This window comes from Didymosphaeria variabile (assembly GCF_027946475.1).
Source record: "Didymosphaeria variabile strain IMI 356815 chromosome Unknown scaffold_6, whole genome shotgun sequence".
Taxonomy (NCBI): Eukaryota; Fungi; Ascomycota; class Dothideomycetes; order Pleosporales; family Didymosphaeriaceae; genus Didymosphaeria; species Didymosphaeria variabile.
Window position 1 is genome coordinate 1,308,686 of NW_026611625.1, and position 25,239 is coordinate 1,333,924.

Sequence of the window (25,239 nt, forward strand, 5' to 3'; positions counted from 1 at the left end):
CTATTTTTAGGAGCTAGGTAGTTTATATTCCCTTTTTATTATTTCTTTTACTCCTACCCTTTTCTTTTTTTTACTATAGTTATTCTTCTACTATAGTTTCTCTTTAGAAGTTTTACCTTTCTATACTATACTTATTTCTATATAAATATTAATAACTATTCTTAGTTAGTTAGGGTTCTTACTAAATCTATAGATATACTTATTATCCTAGTGTCTACTATAATTAATATTTAAGTAAGTTTACTATCTATCTTAAATATATATTCTATTATAGAGTGTACTAGTTACTATATTTTATATATTATTTATACTTAGAAAGTATAATCTTTCTTACTTATTCTATAAATATTCGTTATATTTATTAATTAGGTAATTATACTATTCCTAATAGTATTATTATTTATTTAGTAGTTATTTATCTCTATATAGCTCCTTAGCTCTATAGTAGGTTAGGCACTAGTTATATCTATATTTAATCTATTAGATATTTAAGTACTATAGGTTTTAGTAGTCTAGGTAGTACTTTTATAAATAGTCTAGGTTTTTATTATAGAAGTGTTTACTAGGGTCTTATTATATATATCTATAATTTACCTATTATCTATCTTCTTTTATAATAATTTCTAGTCGGCGTTTATTATAAGCTTCTAGTAGTATAGAGAATAATAGTAAAATTATTATAGGTAATAATAATATATTTCTATTTTATAGTTAGATTAGTAGTTTATCTAAGTATTCCTATACATTTACTCTATTAGTAAAGATTACTTCTTTACCTTTAAACTATAGGTAAGGTATTAGTATCTATTTAACTTTCTTATCTACTATTTTAGATTATTCCTCTTCTATGTCCTTATAGAGTCGTGAATTAGTTAATAACTCTAATCTAGATTTATTATTAAGTATAAGGTTATTAATAGTATTTATAATAGTTTATTCTTTATCCTTAATTTCCTTAGTTAGGATAGTAAGTATATTTAACTACCTAATAACCTTATTCTTAGATCTATAGTTTTTGGCGATATAGCCTAGTTTACTATATATAAAATATATGTAAGTCTTAGTCCCCTAATATTAGGTTCTATCTAAGATATACGTATTAGGCTTATAAAAGCCTAGTTCTTTTCCTTTTTCTTTACCTAAGTAGTTAAACTAGATATCTTCTATTAGCTAGTATTTATAGGAGTCTTATAATATGCGTTAAAGTTCTTTTAGTAGTACCCTATAGACTATAGGTACTAGTTATCTAAAACTAATATTTCTTAGGTTATATTAAAATTCCTATTATAGTGTAAACTATTCTCTATTAATCCTAATTAATTTATTATATAATTTATTAAGGGTTCTAATAATTCCCCTACTATATAGAAGTTCTTCTTATAGAGGTTTCTTAAGACCTTATTTATATATTATTATTAGTAACTTATTATCCTAGTTAAGTTATATAGCGTTCTTATAGAACTCTACTATATACTTAGCTACTAATTATTATTATATTATAGTTTAAATGTTTTATACCATAATAGGTACCTTATTAGTAATTCTAAATATCTATTTAAAATATTTCTTAAAGTTAGCATAGTCTTTAATAATATTAACCACGTCTATATAGTTATCTATATATTTCTTATCTTTATTATTATGGTCTATTTCTAGATACTTAGTTATATAGGGTTAAATCTATTCTCTAGTATTACCTTATATATAAGTAGCTATAAAGATAACCTTTTATTTATCTTTAGGTTATTTATTAAGTTTAAAGAAATAGAGGTCTAACTAAAGAAGCTAGATATTAGTATACTTTCTATTACTATAATATAAATTAGGTTTATGTGCTTTACTCTTAGAGTTACCTATTAGAGTAATAGTATTATTTAAAGCTATAGAAGAAGTAGGAGTCCTTATAGTTATATTAAGGGTATTTAAGATATTAAATCTAGAAAGGGTAGCTAGTCCTAAATAGATTAAGGTTAATTCTTAGGTAAGACTTACTAAGGGAAGGAAAAAGGGGTTCTTATTAATATAGAAGTATCTTATAAAGTGTAATAAGTTAATAAGGGAGGCCTAAGTAAATCTAAATAATAGATTAAAACTTAGGTTAAATATAAGAATTAATAAGATTCTTCTATTCCTATATATATAACTAATCCTATAATATCCTATAGTTTTATAAAATCCTAAGTATAGGATCCGTAGGATTCTATAGTATATTATATAATCTTTCTATTACGTGGTCCTAGTGTTCTAAGGCTCAGCGTATAGAACACTATAGAATATTACCTAATTCTTTAGTAGGGCCGTGGCCGCCTTTTATTATAAGTAGCTTTCTTCCTATATTAGATCCTGGATCCTAATATATAGGTCTAAATTAGATAAGTAATAGCTATTACTATATAGAATCTAATAAGGGTCTAAATTAGAGTATAGTTAGTAAGAGTAGTTAAGGTTACTAACTTATTATAACTAAAGCTTAAATATTTAACTATAGTATTATAATTCTATTAAGTATAGTTACTTCTTTAGTAGTAGTAGGTTAAACTATACTTACTTCTAAAGAGTAGTTATCTTCTAGAGTTTATTCTATTTAATATATCTACTCTCTTATAGAAATAAATTCTTTAGATCTAAGTATAGGCCCTAATATAATATCTTATATAGTAACTATTTTTTATTAGATTTTATTCTTTTTTAGTTCTTTATAATTATATAAAGCTATAGATTTATATAGAAGAGCTTATATATAGTATTTACTTAGTAGAGGGTATTAAAAGTAGGTACTAAGATATAGTAAGAGCCTACTATAGCCTAACTTTTAGGGTTACGCTAGGTCCTCGACCTAATTAGGCCCGAGTTTATAAGCCGCCCCATATCGCTTTCCTCGAGCTTTCTAAGCGGAAACGACTTCAGATGTAAGACAGGTATGACTTCGAATGTAAGACATGACTTTAGATGTAAAACGTAGGCTTATATATGTCTCAAATGTTTCAGTTTCATCTCGAAGCTACTTTGCACCGCGCACTTTAGCGGTCGGGTGGCCTAATGGTAAGGCGTTGCTTTCCGGTAAAGGAGCATGGCAAAGATTGCGGGTTCGAGTCCCGTCCCGATCGATAGATTTTTTTTGGGTCGGGCCGTCGTCTGTTCGGAAGTTGGCGATTTCTGCGATTTCTGCGAGCGGGTAGATCTAAACAATATGGCAGCTGATCATCTTGATCTACAACTTCAAGGATTCTTTTGATATATTATTTCGACGCCGAATTTTGTAAGGGTTGTTTATCAATTTATTGGGGATTGACATGCATTTTGACGACCGTCGTCCACACTGGCCTTTGTGTCGCGCACAAGCCGCGGCGTGCAAGGATCATACCGATAGCCGAGCTCTAGTCCCGACCTTTAGGAACATGAACCGTCACCCAACCATCCACAATTTGACGCTCTATGCTTACGAAATATTCTTCATCGTTGTGTATCACATTATACATCCGATTTCCCATTGACATTGCCACTATCACGTGTGCAAGCTTTCGCCATGAGCTCCTTCGGGGCGCTCCTTTGCACGCGTGCAGATACACGGTATGTCACGAGATACCCCATATTCTCGCCCCTTCAGCCAACGAATGGTGGACAACGGAGCATTACAAATTTCTGGACGCCCAGTTTCTGTATCCTATTGCGTGGCACTCCAAATCATGGGACATTCGCAGACCTTGGCCGAGATAACGCAGCCATGAGCCAAGGTGTCTGCATTTGTATGCTATACCTTGAAGTAACACATGATAGAATACTGCTCAAGAAACTTGTGACTTCATCGCGATAACTAACCTGTGTTTTAGCCTAGGCAGTCCGCGCTGTCTACCTTCATTCTTACGCTCTTCAGCATCTGGTCTTCGAGCTTTCCCTCGTTACTTCTGGTTCAACTCTTCAGCCTCTTCGTCACCAGCACAGCATGCGTCATCCGAAAGCACTCCAGTTGTGGATAACGTCGAAATTTCTCCTCCTCAAACCGAACCAACTTCTCAATCGGCTTCCGAACTGACCAACATGTACTATCTTCGGCTCCGGCAACTTGCTGATGAGGTCTTGCGGGATGCGAAGGACCTCGAAGCGCTGCACTCGCAGGTTAAACACTTGAGAAAACGCTTAAGGTCAACACGATTATTGCTAGAGGGCGGTCCATGGTCAGTCACCAAGCACTGGAACTTGCCTCCTCCACCAATAGATGAGGTCAAGCTCGAGAATGACTACTTCCGCGTGGGATCGCAGAAGGTGTAAGTGCCTTTCCCGAATCTCACCTGAAACACAGGGCAGCTAATCATGCAAAGACCGAATATATGGCTGAGGTGGGTACTCGTGTTGGCGCAGGTTTGCGTGTTTGTACTGAAGGGGGCAGGGATAATTGTCAGTGCAGCAGTTGCGTGCACGAGGCAACGAAACAGAGGCTCCTCGATACATTTTCGGTATGCTTCCATTGCGGCCTATATTTGCTTTCGCTAAGTAGACCATAGATCCCAGAAGATATATCTATTAGAACATGTGCTGAGTTCAGGACATATACGGACGTCACTTGTAAGACGCTTCCAGCATTGAGGTGTCTCTTACTGACGGCTAATTACCTATAGGGAGCGACGGCCACCACAGCCGCTATGACAAAGACTTTCTCAGAGAAGCTGGAGCAGACAGTAGGAAAAGAGCAACCGTTCGCCAAGGGCATCCTCCAAGGTGCGACCAATCCCCTTACCTGTGACCCCTTTCACCCAATCTTATCGTTTCATGTTCCCACAAACTAACTCAAACACAGTATCGAGCTCTGGGGTAACGAAATAGCGGACAACAAGCCGCAAAATACTTGGCGGATGCCTGGACGAGGTTTTCGCGCCGGCGAACACCCAAAAACCGACGACGACATGATACTGCACGTGCTTCACAAAATTGTAACTTTGCTCTCCCTTTCTCGAAGTCCTAGAAAGTTAACACGTCGAGAAGGCCCGCTTCGGCTTCTGCTACATCACCGACGTGCACCCCACGCCCAGGGCCACGGAAGCCCTCCTCAAACGCATCGCCTTCATTCGTGAAACCCACTACGGCGGCTTCTACGACTTCACCGCCGACCTTGCGAAGGCGGACACGGCGTACACTAACATCGCGCTGGGCGCACACACGGATAACACATATTTCACCGACCCAGCAGGCCTGCAGGCCTTCCACCTCCTGAGCCACACCGACGGCGAGGGCGGCGCGTCACTGTTGGTAGATGGGTTCAAAGCCGCAGAGGATCTGCTGAAGGAAGATAAAGAGGCTTATGATGTGCTGGCCACGGTGAATGTTCACGCACACGCTTCCGGCAACGACGGCATATCCATCCAACCATATCGGGGCTTTCCCGTCCTCGAACACGATGTCGAAACCGGAGCCCTCCTCCGCGTCCGCTGGAATGTGGCGGACCGTTCCAGTATCGAACTCCCCTTGTCCGAGGTCGGCACGTGGTACGCCGCAGCCCGCAAATTCGACGCTATTCTCAAAAGAAAACAGAATGAGTATTGGGAGCAGCTGAAGCCGGGGACGGTACTTGTTTTCGATAATTGGAGGGTATTGCATGGGAGAAGTAGTTTTACGGGGAAGAGGAGGATTTGTGGGGGGATATGTTAATCGGGATGATTGGGTTAGTCGGTTTAAGATGTTGCATTTCGGGAAGCAGACAGTGCTTGGGAAGTTGGCTTCGGGGTGAGTATGCATAGGGTGCGTGGATGTATATAGCTTGGGAAAGAGGAAACGCGAGACGAAAGAAATGTTGATACACCTGTCTTGGCCCTTACTTTATGTACAGCTGCCATTGCGAGAACTTCAAAGGAATCATTTGCCTTTCCTTTTCTTCTACGACCTCTGCTTCTCCTGCTCCAGCTCCATCTCCGCCTGTCGGTAGTACTTCGCCGTATCCACGCCGTGGTATGGGTGGTTCACAAAGTTAGGCCACGGAATAACATGGCTGAAGACACCCGTGTACCGCGAGTTCCGGTGCGCGACGCCTTGCATGTATTCGGTGAGCTCGCTCTTTCCGTACAGCGGCTCGCCCTTCTTGACCTTGTCCACCATCTCGCGCATATCCAGGTCGACCTCGCGGCGGTTCTCGCGGGAGCCGTAGAAACGGGAGGTTGTGCGGGTGTAAGCGAAGAGGAAGGCGCCCGTGAGACCGACCGCGCACGACATGCGCATGACGGGAGCGAAGCCGCCTTTGCCTACGAACGAGGGAGAGACACGCTCCCAATAGAGCATGAGGCCGGGTGAGAGGGCGCCGACGGCGGCACCGGCGAGCCAGTCGGACGGGCGGGTGTATCTTATGACGCGGGAAAAGTGTCTTTGCAGTCCATTAGTACTTCTAGCTATCTTCGCAGGCATTGGGGGCGTACGGGTCATTGTCGATGAGCTGCACACGGTTAGCTATAATCCTCCATTGTCGGCGTCAGAGGCGCCAATTACTTACAGGATACTCTCCGGTGGGTATCTTATCCGGGACTACGGGCTGGCCGATGGTCTCTCCAATTGTGGACGACATGGTGGCGTGGTGAGGTGGGGAAGAGCTTCGCAGTCATTCAATTGCAGCGACATGAGTTCCAATGGCGGCGGGTTGGTCCGTGCGACCTCTGCGCATCACTTATTTCTTGCTTGGCGCGACGAGAGCGCATGCGACAACAATGCGCGCGCCCGCGAATCCTTGCGCTCTCTCGACCCGACGGCCGATAGTATAGTAAGATAAAGAGGTATTATGGCCGATATCAAGAAGGAAGCTGCCGAAAGCGGTGCCGCAACGGCACCCGCGCTCGATTCGCACGCCCGGCCTACCATCGCAGACCTCCATGGCGAGAACCACTTCGCGCAGGTCGCTCGGAAGAACTGGCTCACCGCGAAGAAGCCGCCGAAAGCGCGCCCCGAAGTGATCAAGCAAGAGCTGTGGGACGAGCTGGAAACGGTCGACTTCGCATACTCGTCACTTCTTGTGCTCGAGAACCTGCAGCTATTGGAGCGATATCTCTGGCCTGCGTTTAGCGATGATGCATCGAATTACCACGCCCTACTGGTGGCGCTCATGATCAATGTCAAGAGGAGGGAGAATCTGCCGTCGTGGGGTGAGTGTGCTTCTTTGGCGGATCATGCGACAAGAGCTGTGCTAACAAAAGGTTCAGAACATTTCACAGGCAAACCCGCCGAGTACTCGTCGTTCTTCCGTCGCATACTTTCCATGAGCGTGGATCGTTCACAGCCTATAAAGATCCGGACACAGTTGATATCGTTCGTTATTGGTGCGTTTCAATCGCTAGACAGCGGGTTAGTACGGAAAGAATGCGCGCCTTTGGTCAACATATCGACATGGCATAACCTGCACTCGGATGCAGCGAGGGAAAGCCAGTTTGAGCACCACCAGATGCTGCGGAAGGCATGGCGTGCGGCACACAAACGATTTGACGCCGCCGACGAGGCGCTACAGGCTAGGCTACGCTTCGAGCGGTCATGGCTGTATACATTGATTCTGGACTTTCTGGATCGCCTATACAACAGTACCACGAGACAGGAGATTCAGGATAATCTGGCCTACTGCGAGCGGTTCATGGAGCTGCTCACGGACCTGCAAAGTCAGCTGCCTACTAGGAGATATGTTAACACGCTGCTACGGGACCTGAATCTGCTTCCGGCAATTCGGTTATCGCCCATGTACACGGATGAGGACAATGGTTTGTTCCGGGACCTTTTCAACTTGCTGTGCCATTTCACGCACTTTCCTATTGAGGACCAGACGGGAAGACAGCTATCGAAATTGGAGTATGACCAGGAACACTATGACGTGCTTGCGAAACTGCAGCGAGTCGCGACCGCGACTTTCCCAGAGAAACTCCAGCTCCTGACGTTGGCCAACTACGGAAGCTTGGGCAACCGAGACGAACTCCAGGGTCACGTTCGGACATTGGAAGACACTGAGCTCGTGCAGGTATGCTCGTTGATGGGTTTGCGAACAGACTATCCCAAATCGACTTTCCTGGTCCTTGATCGACCGTTCTTCACCGAGACGTTACTGTCTCTTGTGGAGTACAGATCTACATTCAAAGACGTCGTGCGCGACTTGTCAAGTTTACCAACAGAAGACGTGTTGTTTGAGACCACCTTCCTTAGGAACGAAGCGTATGACGGATCACGACCATTGGCTATACCCAAGCTCAACCTACAATATCTCACAATGGGCGATTTTCTGTGGAGATCGTTCATATTGTACCGAGCGGAATCTTTCTACGGTATCAGAAAAGATATGGAGGACATTATCAAGCGGGTTCAGCCTCGCGGCAAAGGGGTCACCACGAAGTTTGGCGGCTTCTCTCGGATGTCCATACCCATCTCGAATCCGGGGATCGTGGATGTAGCACCTTCAAAAGTGGGTGAGCAACATCCTGCTTACGTACGTGCTGAGATCATACTCGATGTCAGCCGTCTACAACACCCCGTGCGTAAAGAGTGGGAATCATTGAGACCAGACGACGTTGTTTTTCTGCTTGCGGCCGAAGGACCGGAAGATCAGCCAATGCGTAACGGCAACAATCGGCAGACCGGGGATCACCAAGGCATCCACAAACTAAGATGCGCTCAGGTGGTACAAATACAAGATGAAAATGGGCGTCCTCTACGCGAGAACGCCAATGATGATGGCTTCCGCCGAGTCCGTACGCGGAGATTGATCGTCAACATCGACGCAAGACAGTATCAGGAGGACATGGACCGCGTTGCACAAGGAAGGCCCAACATCTATGAGCAGATCAACCTTGTCGCGCGTCGCCGCGGACGAGAGAACAACTTCCGCCCTATCCTTGAATCCATTCGCCGCCTTACGCTCTCGGATATTCCTGCACCCTCATGGCTTCAAGAAGTCTTCCTAGGCTATGGCGACCCTGCATCTGCATCCTACAGACGCTTGTCTACACGCCTGCATTCGATAGACTTTCGTGATACCTTCCTCGACTGGCAGCACCTGATCGAATCCTGGCCCGGCAAATCAGTTGAGCCACATGAAAGCGCACAATCCTCCTTTGGGCCTCCATACATCGTCCAGTTCCCCGCATCAGCTGAACCCGAACCGGCAACTATGCGGACTTCGAAGAAGCGTCGACGCGACCAAAGCGAGGTTGCACAGCCTGTGCAGGAAGATGCGTCTCTGCACGTCTCGACATACAAGCCGCCGAATATGGGCCCTTACCCTGCAGATGCACCAAAGCTGAACAGCGTCAGGTTCACCCCTGCTCAAATTGATGCAATCACTTCGGGCACACAGCCAGGTCTGACCGTTGTGGTCGGCCCACCGGGTACCGGCAAGACGGACGTGGCCACCCAAATTATCTCTAATATATACCACAACTTCCCGGGCCAGCGGACGTTGCTCGTCGCACACAGTAATCAAGCACTCAATCAGCTTTTCCAGAAGATTGTGGCGCTCGACATCGATGAGCGTCACCTCCTCCGTCTGGGACATGGAGAGGAGGAGCTCGAGACGGAGGCAAGCTACAGCAAGCATGGTCGCGTAGAGTCTTTCCTCGAGAGAGGAGCATACTACCTGGCTGAAGTAGATCGCCTGGCGAAGAACTTCAATGCACCTGGGGCTCATAGTAGTTCGTGCGAGACTGCAGATTACTTCAATCTGGTGTATGTGAAGCCAGCTTGGACGCAATACTGGGATCATGTTTCATCCCCGGATTGCAGTGTCGAGCAGATTATTGCTGAGTTCCCATTCAAAGAGTACTTCAGCAGTGCCCCGCAGCCTCTATTTCCTCCTGGAGCAGACCGCGAGCAGATCGTCGACATCGCACAAGGCTGCTACCGCCATGTCGAGAAGATCTTCACTGAGCTCGAGGACATACGTCCGTTCGAGATCCTACGCAACCCGCGAGATAAAGCGAACTACCTCTTAGTGAAGGAGGCACGCATCATCGCGATGACTTCAACACATGCCGCAATGCGTAGACAAGAAATCTCATCGCTAGGCTTCCACTATGACAACGTCATCATGGAAGAAGCAGCTCAAGTCACCGAGATCGAAAACTTCATCCCGCTCGCGCTACAAAACCCACAGAATAACGAGCTTCCCCTTCAGCGCGTCGTTCTCGTCGGTGACCACTTGCAGAACTCCCCCATCATTCAGAATCTCGCGTTCAGACAGTATGCCAACCTCGAGCAATCGATGTTCCTGCGTCTCGTGCGGCTGGGCGTGCCGACTATTATGCTCGACCAGCAGGGCCGCGCGCGACCAGCGATCGCAGAATTATATAAGTGGCGGTACCCGAATCTCGGGAACTTGCCTTCCGTTCTTACGACTCCGGAATTCACGACCGCGAATCCAGGGTTTAGGTACGACTACCAATTTATCGATGTCCCCGACTACAAAGGGAAGGGCGAGAGCGAACCGACGCCGCATTTTATCCAGAACCTAGGCGAAGCAGAGTACGCTGTCGCGCTGTTCATGTATATGCGTTTACTGGGCTACCCAGCGCAGAAAATCTCGATTCTTACAACGTACGGGGGGCAGAGGGCGCTGATTAAGGATGTTTTGGGTCATAGGTGTAAGGGAAATAGACTGTTTGGGTTGCCGAGGATTGTGGCGACGGTGGATAAGTACCAGGGTGAGCAAAATGATTGTAAGTGTTCCCTTCCCTACCCCTCGGGGCGAAAGTACAGATAGGAATGGATAACTAACGCAAGGGAAACAGATGTCATACTCTCCCTCGTCCGCACCCGCTCAATAGGCTACCTCCGCGACATCCGGCGCCTCACCGTCGCCCTCTCCCGCGCCCGTCTTGGCCTGTACATTCTGGGCCGCGCATCTGTTTTCTCCTCCTGCTTCGAGCTCAAGCCCGCGTTCGACATCCTGCTTTCCCGGTCTACCCAGCTAAGCCTGGTGACGAATGAGATGTTCGAGCCTTCTTTCTCAAGAGGGGTTGAGGATAAGGTCGAAGAAGGACAAGAAGCGGTCATGCAGGGGGTCGAGCATTTGGGACAATATGTTTTTGAGATGACGAAGGCGAAGATAGAAGCGCTTAAGGCTGGAGGCGGTGAACTACCAACTGCTAACGGGGACGTAAGCATGGAAAAGGAAGATGAAGAGGATGCCGATAGGGAGGAGAATGTGGTTATCAAGGATGAGGCGGGGTTTGTGGATGAGGACGAGGCTGTGGACGGTGAGGGTGCGGAGTCGTAGGGTGGCTCTGCACTCAATCATCTGCCCAAGCGCGTCCGTATTAAGGAAGAGCACATGGATTTGGATTAGGCGGGGGCTGAGGAGTGTGCATATGTAAGGTTCAATTTTTGGGTGTATAGATACCAGTATGAAAGAGCGCAAAAAGCGTGTTAGATATCTGCACTACGCGAGCCGTCCCGATCTGTATCATGTATGTTCACCGGCACAAATGTGCCTTTCTCCATGGCAGACTTGAAGCTCAACTACACAACAAATATAAGGCGATACGGTACCATTGCACGCTCCCCCTATCGCGGATAGTTGTTTCTCTTCGGCACGCGTGTCTAACTTCCGATATTTCTGCTCTCACAATAAGCGCGTCCCAGCCCAATATACCGCACATTTTATCACTTCAGCAGGACTGCGACTTGATGTGCGTCGCATCGGAGGCGGCCTGTGCCGATTGGCTGTCGAGAACGGAGGCAACCGCACCCCGCCAAGACCGCTTGTTTACTAAGAATCCCGGCAGCTTCACTTCGTAATCTAGTAGCTGCCTCCGAGCTCAGCATCAACACCGCATTCACACCCCGCACCTGCGACTGACCCCCGCAGTCCTCTCTTCAAAGCCCCCATAGCTGTCGCCATATCCCGACTATCATTCACCCCGCATCTGATCTCCACCGCACACCGCCACCATGTCAACACTAGAGGATCTCGATGACCTCGAGCGTGAGCAGAAGGAAGAGAAGAAAGACGAGAAGAAGGATGGCGATGAAGGCAAGGATGGAAAGAAGGCCGATGGTGATGCAGACATGAAGGACACGGAGCCTGACGAGGAAGTGCTGGACGATGAGATCCTCAACCTGGCCACACGAGACATTGTCGCGCGGAAGCGGTTGCTGGAGAACGACATGCGAATAATGAAGAGCGAGTTCCAGAGGTTGTCACACGAGAAGGCTTCCATGAACGAGAAGATCAAGGACAACTTGGATAAGATCGAGAACAACAGGTACATTTGGTTCCGCGAGGGCTTTGCCGCTTGCACATGAAACCACTGTAGTAGACATGGCTGACTGTCTCCAGGCAACTTCCGTACCTTGTCGGAAACGTAGTCGAGATATTAGACCTCGATGTGACAGCGGAGGCGGCAGAAGAGGGTGCAAATATCGACTTGGACGCCACCCGTGTGGGCAAGTCGGCAGTCATCAAGACGTCAACACGGCAAACCATCTTCCTCCCACTGATCGGTCTGGTCGATCACGAGAAGTTGAAACCCGGTGATCTGATCGGGGTGAACAAGGATTCGTACCTCGTGCTGGACACTCTACCAGCCGAGTACGACAGCAGAGTGAAGGCTATGGAGGTCGACGAGAAGCCTACGGAGAAGTACACAGATGTCGGCGGTCTAGACAAGCAGATCGAGGAGCTCGTTGAGGCTGTCGTGTGGCCCATGAAGGAGGCTGAGCGTTTCAAGAAGATTGGCATCAAGGCACCCAAGGGTATGTATTTTCATCTTTTTACACCACCAGAGGGCGCAACGTTGACACTCTCTAGGTGCGCTTATGTACGGACCTCCCGGTACTGGCAAGACGCTACTCGCCCGTGCTTGCGCAGCGCAAACAGATGCCACTTTCCTCAAGCTCGCCGGTCCGCAGCTCGTACAGATGTTCATAGGCGATGGTGCGAAGCTTGTCCGCGACTGCTTTGCGCTTGCCAAGGAGAAGGCACCTTCAATCATTTTCATCGACGAGCTTGACGCAGTGGGTACGAAGCGATTCGATTCGGAGAAATCTGGAGATCGTGAAGTGCAGCGAACCATGTTGGAGTTGCTGAACCAGCTTGACGGGTTCGCATCCGACGATCGTGTCAAGGTGCTCGCAGCTACGAACCGTGTCGATGTGCTAGATCCTGCCTTGCTCCGATCGGGTCGTCTGGACAGGAAGATCGAGTTCCCTCTGCCGAACGAGGAGGCGCGCGCTCAGATCCTGCGCATCCATTCACGGAAAATGACGGTGGACGATGGCGTCAACTGGCCGGAGCTGGCCCGCAGTACCGACGAGTTCGGCGGTGCGCAGCTCAAGGCCGTGTGCGTCGAGGCAGGTATGATTGCGCTCCGATCAGGACAGCAGAAGATCAGCCACGAGCACTACGTCGACGCCATAGCAGAAGTACAGGTAAGCCGAAGCACTCGCACCCCGCACTCGGCACCACGGCTAACCGTCTCCAGGCCAAGAAGAAGGACACGGTCAATTTCTACGCGTAGCGGGGCAGAGTGGGTGGACAGCTCGTTGCCAGTGCGGGCGCGATATGTACTATTAGGTAGAAATCAATCACGACCATGTCATCATTGGTGGAGGTTTGTCGGAGATGCCCTCAGGTGCAACAGTGCCCAATAGCCTCACGACACGCCCCCCTTGCCCATGCCGACGTTGGCCTGCGGTGGTCGAAGGCTCGAGCCGATCAGCACGCTGGGTTGCGCGACATGGCTCCCACGGTTTGGCTGCAAGGCTCTATGCAGGTCACGACCCGCTCCTTATCTGATGTAGACCCTGCATTGCCGTTGGGTCATTCTCGCACGCCGTGGCTACGCCGCCGCTGATTGGCCGCCGCCCAGACAACGAACTCGTCCCGAACGCATCCCCCGGACCTCAACACCAGCCTCAGCTTACCACGGGCAAAAGCAATGCCTCGTGATAGGCCCAAGCGCTCGTCTGCCCTCTACGCAGCAATGGATTCTTGCGAAACTCTCGGTCCCTTGGGCCCTGCATAGCCGCTGAAAGCGATCCGGAAACGCTCGTCCTCGCCTCCAACAGCACTGCTTCCAGCCCAGCGCCGCATGTGCCTCGTTCAATTGGCTGAGACACGGCCTCGACGAGGGGCACCATTCGTCTACCTGTATGCGCGAGGCCTAGCATCAGGTGGGGGGCAGAATGACGAACCGAAGTCGGAACGCTGCTCGGAATTGGTCGACGTCTTCCCATATAACAAATGCTTCCGCGTGTCGCTTTCGTCTCTTTTCTGGCTACGCGTCTGTCCGTTCTTCGCCCGCTCTTCTGGCTCTTTGCTGAACTTCTTTGAGCCGCAGCCATGCTCGGCCTTTCAACCTTTCTCCCCAAGGACCCCTTCAACCTGGTGGTCCTGGCAGTTGGCGTGCTGAGCATCTTTGTGCTCGCCACCTTTGCCGTTGCTTTCAAGCCCAAGGGCGAGTCGAGTACCTTCCAGGCGTACTTGAAGTTCGCCTACGCGTGCTTCTTGAAGCCACACACTGGGGACAAGCACGGAGACCAACAGGATGCTTTGGTATGTGGCTCTATCATCAACATGTAATCGTGGCTCACAACACGTAGGAAAGCTTCTACAAGGCGCAAGCCGACGTGTACGATGCTACGCGCACACGCCTTCTCAAAGGACGCGAGGACATGCTGGGTTTGGTAGCAGCGCAGTTGAAGCACCGCTGTGAAGCTGGACTGATCTCACAGAGACCAGTCTGGGTCGACGTGAGTACATCGCTGGCGGGCTTTCTTCAGCACTAACCACCACAGATTGGGGGAGGAACCGGCCATAAGTGAGCAGAAAAGGGCCACTGGATAGCTCGGACCGGACTGACGTCGTGCAGTGTCGAACAGATGGGCAAATTCGTTTCTGTTCCCGAGTTCTTCCGCTCAGTCTGTACGGTAAACTTCTTCATTCTATCAGGTCTTGCTGACACTCCGCAGACGTCGTCGATCTCTCTCCCAGTCTCTGCGAAATGGCCCGCAAGCGCTTCACCCGCCTCGGATGGAAGAACGTCAAGGTCGTATGCCAGGACGCCCGCACCTTCCGTCTCCACGAGCACGAACCGCAAGCACACCAGCGCAAGGAGATGATCTCGCAAGGTCAGATAGTTCGAGATCTCGACGAGAACGCTGACGCCGGTGGTGCTGAGCTCGTGACCATGAGCTATGCCCTCTCTATGATCCCCGAGTTCTACCCTGTCATTGACTCCATCTCCTCGCTCCTGAGCCCCAACGGCATTGTTGGTGTCGTCGACTTCTATGTCCAGAGCAGGGTTGAGTTTAACAGGAGGAATTACACTGGTGGGGCCATTAACAGGCACTGCATGTGGATTTCCAGGGTCTTCTGGAGGACGTGGTTCGAGATTGACCGTGTGAACTTGGAGGCTGCCCGTCGTGTGAGTACAACTTCTGAACGGATGTGACTGGTGCTGATTGATTGTAGGACTACATCGAATATCGTTTCGGTACTGTCCTCAGCATCAATGCCCGTAATCACTTCTTCGGCGTCAGAATGCCATATTACATCTGGGTTGGGTGCTCAAAGGACAGCGGTTCCTCGACCACGAAGCTCGCTGAAATTGACGCCGCTGCAACTGAATCACCTTATCTGTCCGCTCTTGATCTACAAACTGGGCATGTACCCACGGATGTAGAAGTCCGATCAAAAGCCTACGAATCCGCCATCGTAAACCTACAGTCCAGCCTTCCGCTTCCCGCCACATGGTAAAGACACCTTTCTTAATTTGACTTGTCGCCTTAAGGATGCTGACTAGCGTACAGGTACCAGAACCACCACTGGCGAATCCACTACGATGAGACGCTTCCCAAGCACACCCGTTTCAACGATTCCTACATCTACGCTTTCACTTGGGAGGATGACCGAGCCGACGCGCGACTTCTCAAGGTAACTCCCGACGATGTCGTTCTCGCAATCACATCCGCAGGTGACAATATTCTCTCCTTCTGCCTTGATGCCCCTCGTCGTGTCCACGCCGTCGATCTGAACCCTACGCAGAACCATCTGCTTGAGCTCAAGGTTGCCGCTTTCACTGCGCTGCCGTACGCCGATGTGTGGAAGCTCTTCGGCGAGGGCAAGCACGTCGACTTCAGGGACATTCTCATCAAGAAGCTCAGCCCGCACATGAGCTCCAACGCCTTCCAGTACTGGCTCAAGGCCGGCCCCAGCGTCTTCGAAAAGGAGTCCAGCAAAGGTCTCTACCACTCCGGCGGCTCAGGCAACGCCATCGCACTCTGCGGCTGGCTCTTCCGCATCCTCGGCCTTACCGCCGACGTGCAGAAACTCTGCGCAGCACAAACCCTCAACGAGCAACGCGAGATCTGGAACCGCAGCCTCAAAGGCCTTATCCATTCGAAGTTACTCAGCTGGACCGTCTTCTCCAACGAGAAGTGGCTCTGGAAAGCGCTTGGTGTTCCACCAGCGCAACGTGCCGTCATCGAAGCAGACTTCAAGAAGAACGCCGCCGAGTTCGACACCGCTACCGCGGAGCGCACAAGTAGCGGAAATGCTATCTACGAATACGTCTTGAACACCTTCGAGCCAGTCGTTACAACCACACTGCTATCTACCTCAAACCACTACTACCTCCTCACCCTGCTCGGCCACTACACCCCCTCTTCGCACCCCACCTACCTCTCCCCAAAATCACACGTCAAGCTCTCCCGCCCCTCCGCCTTCAATGGTCTACGCATCCACACCGATGAGATCAGCGAGGTTATTGCGCGCATGCGGCCCGGAACCCTGACCATTGTCGTTGTAATGGACAGCATGGATTGGTTCCCGCCGACGGGCAATCAGGCGGTGAAACAGATCCGCGCTTTGAATCGAGCATTGAAGGTGAAGGGGAGGGTTATGCTGAGGAGTGCGGGACTGGAGCCGTGGTATTTGAGGACATTTGAGGAGTGTGGATTCAGTTGCAAGAGGGTGGCGGTTAGGGTACCCGGAGCGTGTATTGATCGGTGAGTTTACCCCTTCTGAGTGTGTGGAGGTCGAGGGCTAACTGGCACAGGGTGAATATGTACGCCTCGACATGGATATGTACTAAGGAAACGAGTTTAAAGCGTGAAGACGTGAAGCTCAATCTCAGGAAGAGCTCTATGGGCGAGCTTACTATTGGTGCGCCGGCGCTCAGGTAGGGATGCGTAGCTTAGTGGGTGGGTGGCACTGTTGATGATACCAAACGTTATCTGTTTTTTCTTCTTCTGTTTACTCAATTTTCTTTCGTTCTATCCCATATCACGCCAAGAATGGGGCTTGTTTCGACATACTTCTGACGTCTAAACTTCAAAAGCGGAAAGCGATATAGAAGCGAGTATGGATACCCGGACGTGTCCAAAAGACGCGAAATTGATTCTGTGACTTAAGGAAGGTTCCAGACTCTTTCTCACTCTCTTACATGTAAAGTCAGCTATTCACCGATTGTTTGGTAGGTGCCCTCTAGGCTGATGTACCTTAGGGTAATTCAGTCTGCAATGAGTCTCTGAAATGCTAATGTAATATCGTATCGTCGGTGCTCACTCGCAAGTTACCGCCAGAAGTCTGGCTCATACCTTCGGTCTCTGCAGCTTCATTCTCGCGCATTATTCGTATCTAGCTCATACATGATTCATCGTTTGACTTTGGCAGGACGTCGTGCTATCTTGTGGTAAGATGGTGCACAATGTGGCCCCTAAGACCCTACTCAATGCGGTATGGCCCCGGACACTTCCGGCCCCCATTGGTCGAGCCAAACCCCAAGCCGCATAAGCACTATGTATACGCCCGACGGAACATATAATGCAACCACCCCTCGTTTCCCGCTTTGAACGATACGAACCTCCTCTCACCCCTAGGAAGGTTCTCAACACCCCTACGATGGCCGAAAAGCAACCAGAAAAGGCTCCTGCCCTGGGCATCCAGCGCGGCAATTACAACCGGTCCCTCGCTGGCCCGCTGCTCCTGGGAATGGGCAGAATCATTTCCCTACCGCTCCAACACTTGGTCATTACTGCACATCCCCTCTCGCGGTTCCAGATACCGCGCCCACCTACCCACGGCGTACTTGACCTACCAATCATGGGCGCGCAACCCCAAATCTCCACCATCTTCCTCGGAATGACCGCCACCCTCATCCTCAAGCAAAACGTCTGGATCTGGGGCTATTGCAACGAGCTCATCACCGTCCCCTTCGCTTTCTTCGGCGTCATGGTACCCGCGATATACGAGTCCCTTTCAGCCCTGGTCTTTACCTCCGCAGCGTCAAACCCTTTATGGCGTCCAGAGTTTTTGTATGCAGGCGCTGCGGTGCATTTGCTTGCTGCGGTGACGGAGCTTGTGAGCGAACTTGGGCGCGCGAGTTTTAAGAGTAAGAAGGAGAACAAGGGAAGACTGTATAGGGGAGGGCTGCTTGGCTTGGTGAGGCATCCCAATTATGCGGCTAATGTGGTGTATGGGGCGGCGTATGGGTTTGCGGCTGGCGGACCATTGTATGCTTTGTTCACGGGGGCGTTCTACTGGAGTAATTTGACAGGTAATGCGACGCCGACGAAGGAGAAGTACCTCGCGGAGAGGTATCCGGAGGAGTGGGAGGGATATAAGAGGGAGGTGAGGTGGAAGATGTTTCCTGGTATCTTCTAAGGGTGGTGGGTGCATAGCCTTCTATTAGCGCACAATCCGATCCGATATGGACTTCCAACAAGGATGTCTCAGTGGCCAACTCCGGGGGTTCGTCTTGAGCCAGTCTCAGGTCAGCTGGATCTGTTTGCAGGGAACATGGGCGCCTTAAAAGTACAGTCGGTCAGAAGACGGGAAGTGGTTCCGCTGAAGAAAGATGGCGACTTTGGGATCCGCGGGAACAATGGCATTGACCTAAAAGACGATGTGAGAGCATGTAGTATGCAATTTGGCGAACCTTATGGCAGGTTAGATATCCGCCCTTTGTTCCAGATCTCGCTTCTGGTAAAACGGCCGGGGTCCACCAGACAGTATGTGCGTTCCACCAATCATACCAGTTGGGACCGCAGAGTCGAACACTACGCTGAGTTCGAGCGTTATGCTCAGGAGAAATTACTGGACTGGAATACTACTCCAAAATGTCAAGATGCGGAGCAGATTGCTACCCCCGAACTACTGTCGCAACGGATCAGTATTCCGGGCTCTCTTTCAGATCCTATAGAGTGACTTGCTAGAGCGAATACGAAATCTCGAACAGCTGTTGTATTGGTTCAAGCATCCAGACCACAATCCTACAGTGATAGACTCTGGTGCTCGGATAGCGAAGGCGGATCTACTTCGAAAACCCCAAGGAATTTGAAGAGATGGAAGGGAAGAACCCGGATTGTGTCGGATAACATTGGAGCATTAGCCGTGGCTGGAGCAGGTCGCACCATGTATGCTGAATCTATGATAGGCAGGCAAACGTCGAACCGCATGCCTGATGGTACAAGTACGTCGCTGCATCAAAAGACTTTTTAAGGGCCGTTGCTATCACCTGCATGTAGACTCCGTCCTCATGCAAAGTCGTCAAGAGCGGAGGTGAGCACCCTCTGTACATTAAACAGTCTGACTCTTCAACTCGAGAATTTGCTTTGTTCTATCCCGTCGTTCTCCAACTGTCTTTCTTCACAACGGCCGACAGTAAAAACTGAATAGGTTCTCACCCCGCCATGAGAGACGGCCATACAGTATCAGGTCGCAGCTCCAAATACGTACTATAGCGTGAGTCACCCTACGCTATATGATTATCATATGCGTATAGCTAGCCTCAATTTTAATAGGAGAGTTTAATCCGGCGAGATCGGGCTGAGAAGTTCGGTTTTTGTGTCGGTCACTGTGCTTGCAGAATCGTCTTAACGTAGTGAAGAGTGTCCAAACAGCAAGTATACCCAGCAGAGACGGCAGACCCTAATCATTGAGAAGAGTTTTCATTCACAGGGCCGACACTAAAATTTGAATCGGCTCTTGCGCCAACATGAGATACGGCCATATAATGTTAGGTTATAACTTTGAACACGCATTATAGAGCGAGCTACCCTAGGCTATCCTATTAGCTACTAAGCTTGCAGCCGATTGTCCAACGTCTCGATATAGGGAGCTGACAATCTGGCACTAAGGAAGTTGAGCCTTTATGTCGACCACTGTGATTCGTGACTCATGTTCCACCCACTCTGAGCGCGACAACCTGGTCGAGCTCGGTACGACACTACATCCTCAATCACAGTATAATAGAAAGCAGTACATATATTTCTAAACGCCAAAATGTCACATGATCGTCGGTGAGATGGCCGAGTTGGTTTAGCTATAACCAACTCGGCTACCCACACTGGTACCCTTGGAGCACCCCCAGAACAATACCACTACACTTTATTCTTTCCTTTTAGCGGGTGGCCTGTTTTGGAAAGCCAACACTACCTGGAAACAAAACAACGCGGACCAATCACGCCAGGCACTTCGGGAGAAGTTTTTTGCTATCACAGTGGCCGACACGACCCGCGTCAATCCCTCCCCAAATCGACTTCTCTTATCAAAATTGAGACTAGCTATACACGTAGCGTAGGGTAACTCCAGGGCTTACACTATAGTACGTGATTAAGAATACGACCGAATACTCCATGGCCGTGTCTCACGTTGGCGCGAGAACGGATTCAGTTTTTGGTTGGCCGCTGCTTCACAATCAGTGACAATGTAGGCTGGCAGGCGGCTTATCGATAAGATCAACCGGAGCCCCGCCAACATTTTTGACTGCTTGTTACACCACTAACCATATACGCCCTTTGAGCTTCCTCCTAATCACAGCCTCAACTTTTGAGTATTTTAGGATATTGCAAAGATCAGTCTTTTCCTACCTCTGTCGCACGACGCTATGGCACCAAAACCCGCCTCCCTCCGCACACTCCTCGACCTCACCTCCACAACCCTCACCCTCCTTACACACTTTCAGACCTCCCTCTCTCCCACCTCCACCATTGACACCTCCATTCCGCCGCCCCAAACCCCCTCCAAGCCCTCAAAGCATGCACCACGCTGCTCAAATCGCACACGACGACGCTCTCGCTACTCCTCCTCACGCCGCCGCTCACGCCCTCGGCTATAATAACGAAAATCGGGGATGTGACTTCGGGCCCGTTGACAGGACTGGTGGGCGCCGCGGTTGCGGAGGGAGGGATGGGGGCGATGATGCAGGGGAAGTCAGGGCGCAGGTGAGGAGGTTGTTGGTGGCTTGGGGGGAGGTGGTCGGGTGTGTGAAGAGGCTAGCGGAGAGGAGGCAGGCGCTTGAGACAGCGAAGGGGAAGGCAAAGGACGAGGGGCCCACGGAGAGTGAGAGGCAGGATGTGCTTGCGGCCACGGGCGTTGTGTGGGAGGCATGCGATGCGCTCATTAAACTTTGTGATGGGGGAATTGCCGGCTTGGTGGTGCGCAAAGCGGAGGAATGGAGGAGTGTGCTGCTGGATGCGGTGGAGGAGTTGAAGGAGTGGGGCGACGATGTGGACGAGGATGAGGACGAAGCTGAGGGTAGTGATGGGGGCTTCGAGAGTGAGGACGAGATTTTTGGTGCGGCAAACAAGCTTGGGAAGGGGGACAAGGAGTTGAAGGAGGTGTTGGATAAAAGTGTGAAGAAGCTCAAGATGGTCGGCGTGCTATACCAAGCCTTGATCAAGAGGAGACTGAAGATTTACCCGGGCTCTGCGGCGACGGGACCAACGAATGGTGAGGCGCAGAAGGACCATATGGCCACGCTGGAAGAGCTCATGAAGTTGCTGAGGTCAATACCGGAGCAGGTCGATGATCTAGCGAGCGCGTTCTACGATCTCGACGAAGACGAAGCAAAGGCCATGCTCGACAAGTGTTCTGGGGAGGCGAAGAGTGCTGCTGGTCTGGTAAAGCAGAATTGGACGGGCACAGACGATGAGTTTACGGCATGGTCGACGAAGTGGGTGGACGCGCTAAACGCGCTTTGATGATAAGTCGATGGTTCAACGAAGTCGGAAATTCAGAAACCATATTCTATATCCAAAATGCCAGAGACCGTCCGGCATCCATATCTTGAGCCAGGCATACTCGTAGACGAATAGCCTCCATCTATGAATCAGACGTCTTTCGTCCGATAGCTTGACCAAGAGCAGGAAGTAGGAAACTTGAGCATTGAATAAGAGTTTTTCTGGCATCGGGGCAATTGGCAGGTCGGTGGGATCTTCAGGGAACCAAACTACCGCGGTCGAAGTTCGTGGCGAAATGTTACCGGTGTATTGTTTCTCCCCATGCTTTCCTTTGGGAATTTACTCCTTCAGATTCTTTTGCTTCTTCTGTCCCAGGTAAGTCAGGAGCCTTGAATCGGGACGTATCACTTACATTCTTCTGCGTCAATTGCGTTCCCACCTACTGCAAATAATTGTGTTCGATATTACCACAAAATGCGGCGTAATACTACGTGTATGATTTACATATTTACAGGAGTTACGGAACAAAATGACGTATATCAATGAGGATATGGTCAAGTAGATCAAGGTCACTATCAAGCTGAGGGAAGAGGGACACAAGATAGATGCAGGAGTGTTGTACTGTCATTTCACTGTATTACCACGTACATCTATTTGATAGTCATTTGGGACCAAATGATGGAGTCACTAGTTTGCATTCACGAATCTCTGAGTAGGGTACGAGGTCAGTAGATAGAGCAAAGCCACGGGGTAGTAGGCAATGAACGATTCCGTGGAAGCAGAGCGAATCAAGTTGTAGTCCACCGACAGCCCACTGAAGTCGAAATGAACCAAATTCGAAGCAGGGGTACCCACAACTGATGGGACGTAAGATTCAACACAGTGGACCCAACATTAAAAGACATCTGGCAGCTGACAGCCGCATGCGTGCCCCTCCTCGACGCCAATCTCGCGACTTATCGCGCCGCTAGTGCAAGCCAAGTCTGTTAAAGCCCACTTCGCTCTCAACCTGCAACGACAGGGAAACCATAGTCGGGCGAGTGCAAAAAAAATGTTTCTTTTGTTGATGGATCGCACCACTCGACCAGGCTGTATGGATACGAGTACAATCCTTCCAGGTTGGATTGTTCAGCTTACCCACATCAACGTGAAACGTAAGCCGGAGAGTCGTGAATGGTGAGGCTGATGAGGTTTGCTGGAGAGTGCGCGTTGCTGCGCTGGTAAGCTAAGCTATCGATAGTTGATGTCTAAATTAGTATCTCTGTTGCCAAACAAACAAACGACATGTGCAGATTCGAGCAGCGGGCTCGCCTCAGCCTTCTCGTTTTCATAGTGACGTAAATCTACGAAGTGATACGGAAGGGGTTCGCTTCATGAAGCTCGTGGCTGCAGCACCCGTACAAAGGCAGGGCTTGTCAGCGTCGCGTGGGCTTTGTTTACCACAGACCACCACGCGAACAGGCGCGACGCGTGCAGGCTGCCGTATCCAGCCAGTGGGTTTGAGGCGGTGCGGATCGGGAGCAAATTGCTGCTCCGGGGCAGATCATCATTTCGTCTTCCATCGCGCGGGTACGGGAAGGTCAGGCAACCCGAGTCGCAACGCCAACCCACAGCCTGGTCTCGATGGCTTTCGTCAGCACAACCCAATTTCGATGACTTCAACATTTTGAAGGGAGTGTAAATTTGCATCGTATTGTTAGCCGTGCGTGGAGCGTCGACCGAACCGTTCTCTGTGGGCCGCCATTCAATTTCGGGGAACGGCTGATGTACTGGGATACCCTCACACAGAGGGCGGCCGGACGATAGAAGCCAGCACTGGTGGCAGCGCTCCAAGAGTCGCGAATGTGCATAGCCGTCGGTATATACGCTGTTTGCAGCTCGATGCGATACTCCCTTGGCTAATGCTGTGGTCTACACGAGGACTGACGTCCGGTCCTAATGCAGCAAGTGTAGAGGCTAGAGTGTAGAGATGGATGCACCACCACCCACGCCGAGCGGGCTGCGTATGCCTCGAGGGTGCTGGCTGCAGCTGCAAGGGAAAGGCTTGCAGGTCGGAAGCCACGCCGATGTATGCTTGTTTGACATTAATGCAGGGCGCTAAGTGTTACCTGGTGCTTTCGTTGGAGGCTCGAGGACATGAGCAATACCCGTTGTGAGGTACAAATAGTCCAGGAGATCTCACAACGTCGAGCTGAGTGCGTGCGGTGTCGCAGCAGAGGACGACGGCCGGGCGCTGCGGAACCACGCGTTTGAGGGGTCGAAATACGGGTGATGGTGGTCCGTCCAGGGGTAATGGAAAGGGGCCCACGACTTCGGTACGCGGATCAGCGCGATTGGATCTTTTAGCGGGCCATCTGCAAGGTACCAGGGCGCCGCCCGCTCAGAAGATGCCACGAACGGTGGTCGAAAGCGAGCCCGCTGACTTCTCTCCGCACTGCGACGAGCTCGTGAGCAAGGCGGAGGCATGTCTCACGACGCGGCTCCCGCAGTGGTTTCAGAGGCGAACTTGGGACCGGCTGAGAGTGGCATGGAGGCGTTCGACAATAGCTATAGGTCGTGCAGCGTTAAGAGCAATAAGGTTCTCGTCCCTGGAAGGATTCCTTCTGGAGCGCGGGCATTGGAGACCGTGCAATTGGCCAGTCATGAGCCGACTGATGGATGGATCAGTCCATCCGCTCTGATTCACGATGCTGGGCGCGCTCGCTGTGGCTGCACATGGCGGCCAACAGCAGTGAACAATGCGACTTCTCGCTGCTGAGCCGCGGAGAGCTGCGCGGTGATTCTGGAGAGGACAGTTCGATTTGCCTCTGCACGCGCCCGAGCATTTTCGAAACAGCGGCATGCCGGCTGCGACCGCCTAGCGCCCGTTTCGGCGGTGCACTGTTTTGATGTCGCCGCTCCACCACGCTCTCTCTTCGCACGCCGGCGTGCGCCATCGTAGATTGAGAGGAGGCCGCAGCAGAGACCGGTCGCAAGCTTTGAGCGCGTCGCGGCAGCCGGATGCTGGCCCACGGAAGCCTTCCCTGCAGACGCGGTGCTGCCATGAGCGTCGTTGGCGCCCATGCGCGGAGATGACCTCTGAGGGTTAGTGGAAATTATACCTTGCACTCTCTGACGCCTGTGCCTGGCCTGTCACTTTTCCCCAGCACATCGCCTTGCCCACGCTGTTCCTGCGAGAGCGCCCATTACACGGTCCCAAGTGTCCCCGCCCGAGGTGCTCCCTCATTCCGCTCCTTCACTCTCACCACCACGCACTCGCAGCGCGCAGGCGACCACGCTCTCTAGCAACCCCACGCTCCTTTCGATCCTCGCCTTAATCGCGTTTATCTT

General features: G+C 50.3%; 7 protein-coding genes and 1 non-coding gene across 8 annotated transcripts; 7 read left to right on the plus strand and 1 right to left on the minus strand.

Annotated features, from left to right (window-relative positions):
• The first annotated feature begins 3,025 nt into the window (after nt 1-3,025).
• Nucleotides 3,026-3,107, plus strand: N0V89_008337. Its single transcript has one exon. It is a non-coding gene; the product is annotated as a tRNA-Arg (tRNA).
• Nucleotides 3,108-4,038: 931 nt separating this feature from the next.
• Nucleotides 4,039-5,643, plus strand: N0V89_008338 (uncharacterized protein; the record flags this gene model as incomplete). The annotated part of the gene is made up of 4 exons (XM_056217094.1): nt 4,039-4,265; nt 4,544-4,556; nt 4,617-4,676; nt 4,981-5,643. The coding sequence occupies 4 exons, from the start codon at nt 4,039-4,041 to the stop codon at nt 5,641-5,643; spliced, it is 963 nt and encodes a 320-aa protein (XP_056068650.1).
• A 225-nt stretch (nt 5,644-5,868) lies between these two features.
• On the minus strand, nt 5,869-6,547 carry N0V89_008339 (uncharacterized protein; the record flags this gene model as incomplete). The annotated part of the gene is made up of 3 exons (XM_056217095.1): nt 5,869-6,349; nt 6,402-6,418; nt 6,476-6,547. The coding sequence occupies 3 exons, from the start codon at nt 6,545-6,547 to the stop codon at nt 5,869-5,871; spliced, it is 570 nt and encodes a 189-aa protein (XP_056068651.1).
• Nucleotides 6,548-6,757: 210 nt separating this feature from the next.
• On the plus strand, nt 6,758-11,221 carry N0V89_008340 (uncharacterized protein; the record flags this gene model as incomplete). Its single annotated transcript, XM_056217096.1, has 3 exons — nt 6,758-7,118; nt 7,176-10,661; nt 10,734-11,221. 3 exons carry the CDS (start codon nt 6,758-6,760, stop codon nt 11,219-11,221), a joined length of 4,335 nt encoding a protein of 1,444 aa, XP_056068652.1.
• Nucleotides 11,222-11,895: 674 nt separating this feature from the next.
• Nucleotides 11,896-13,463, plus strand: RPT5 (26S proteasome regulatory subunit 6A; the record flags this gene model as incomplete). Its single annotated transcript, XM_056217097.1, has 4 exons — nt 11,896-12,209; nt 12,284-12,699; nt 12,755-13,374; nt 13,428-13,463. 4 exons carry the CDS (start codon nt 11,896-11,898, stop codon nt 13,461-13,463), a joined length of 1,386 nt encoding a protein of 461 aa, XP_056068653.1.
• An 824-nt stretch (nt 13,464-14,287) lies between these two features.
• On the plus strand, nt 14,288-17,130 carry N0V89_008342 (uncharacterized protein; the record flags this gene model as incomplete). Its single annotated transcript, XM_056217098.1, has 8 exons — nt 14,288-14,500; nt 14,548-14,697; nt 14,743-14,765; nt 14,817-14,869; nt 14,917-15,371; nt 15,419-15,699; nt 15,757-16,953; nt 17,004-17,130. The coding sequence occupies 8 exons, from the start codon at nt 14,288-14,290 to the stop codon at nt 17,128-17,130; spliced, it is 2,499 nt and encodes an 832-aa protein (XP_056068654.1).
• Nucleotides 17,131-17,770: 640 nt separating this feature from the next.
• N0V89_008343 (uncharacterized protein) lies at nt 17,771-18,610 on the plus strand (the record flags this gene model as incomplete). Its single annotated transcript, XM_056217099.1, has 1 exon — nt 17,771-18,610. The coding sequence occupies one exon, from the start codon at nt 17,771-17,773 to the stop codon at nt 18,608-18,610; it is 840 nt and encodes a 279-aa protein (XP_056068655.1).
• A 2,375-nt stretch (nt 18,611-20,985) lies between these two features.
• Nucleotides 20,986-21,930, plus strand: N0V89_008344 (uncharacterized protein; the record flags this gene model as incomplete). The annotated part of the gene is made up of 1 exon (XM_056217100.1): nt 20,986-21,930. One exon carries the CDS (start codon nt 20,986-20,988, stop codon nt 21,928-21,930), a length of 945 nt encoding a protein of 314 aa, XP_056068656.1.
• Nucleotides 21,931-25,239: the final 3,309 nt, after the last annotated feature.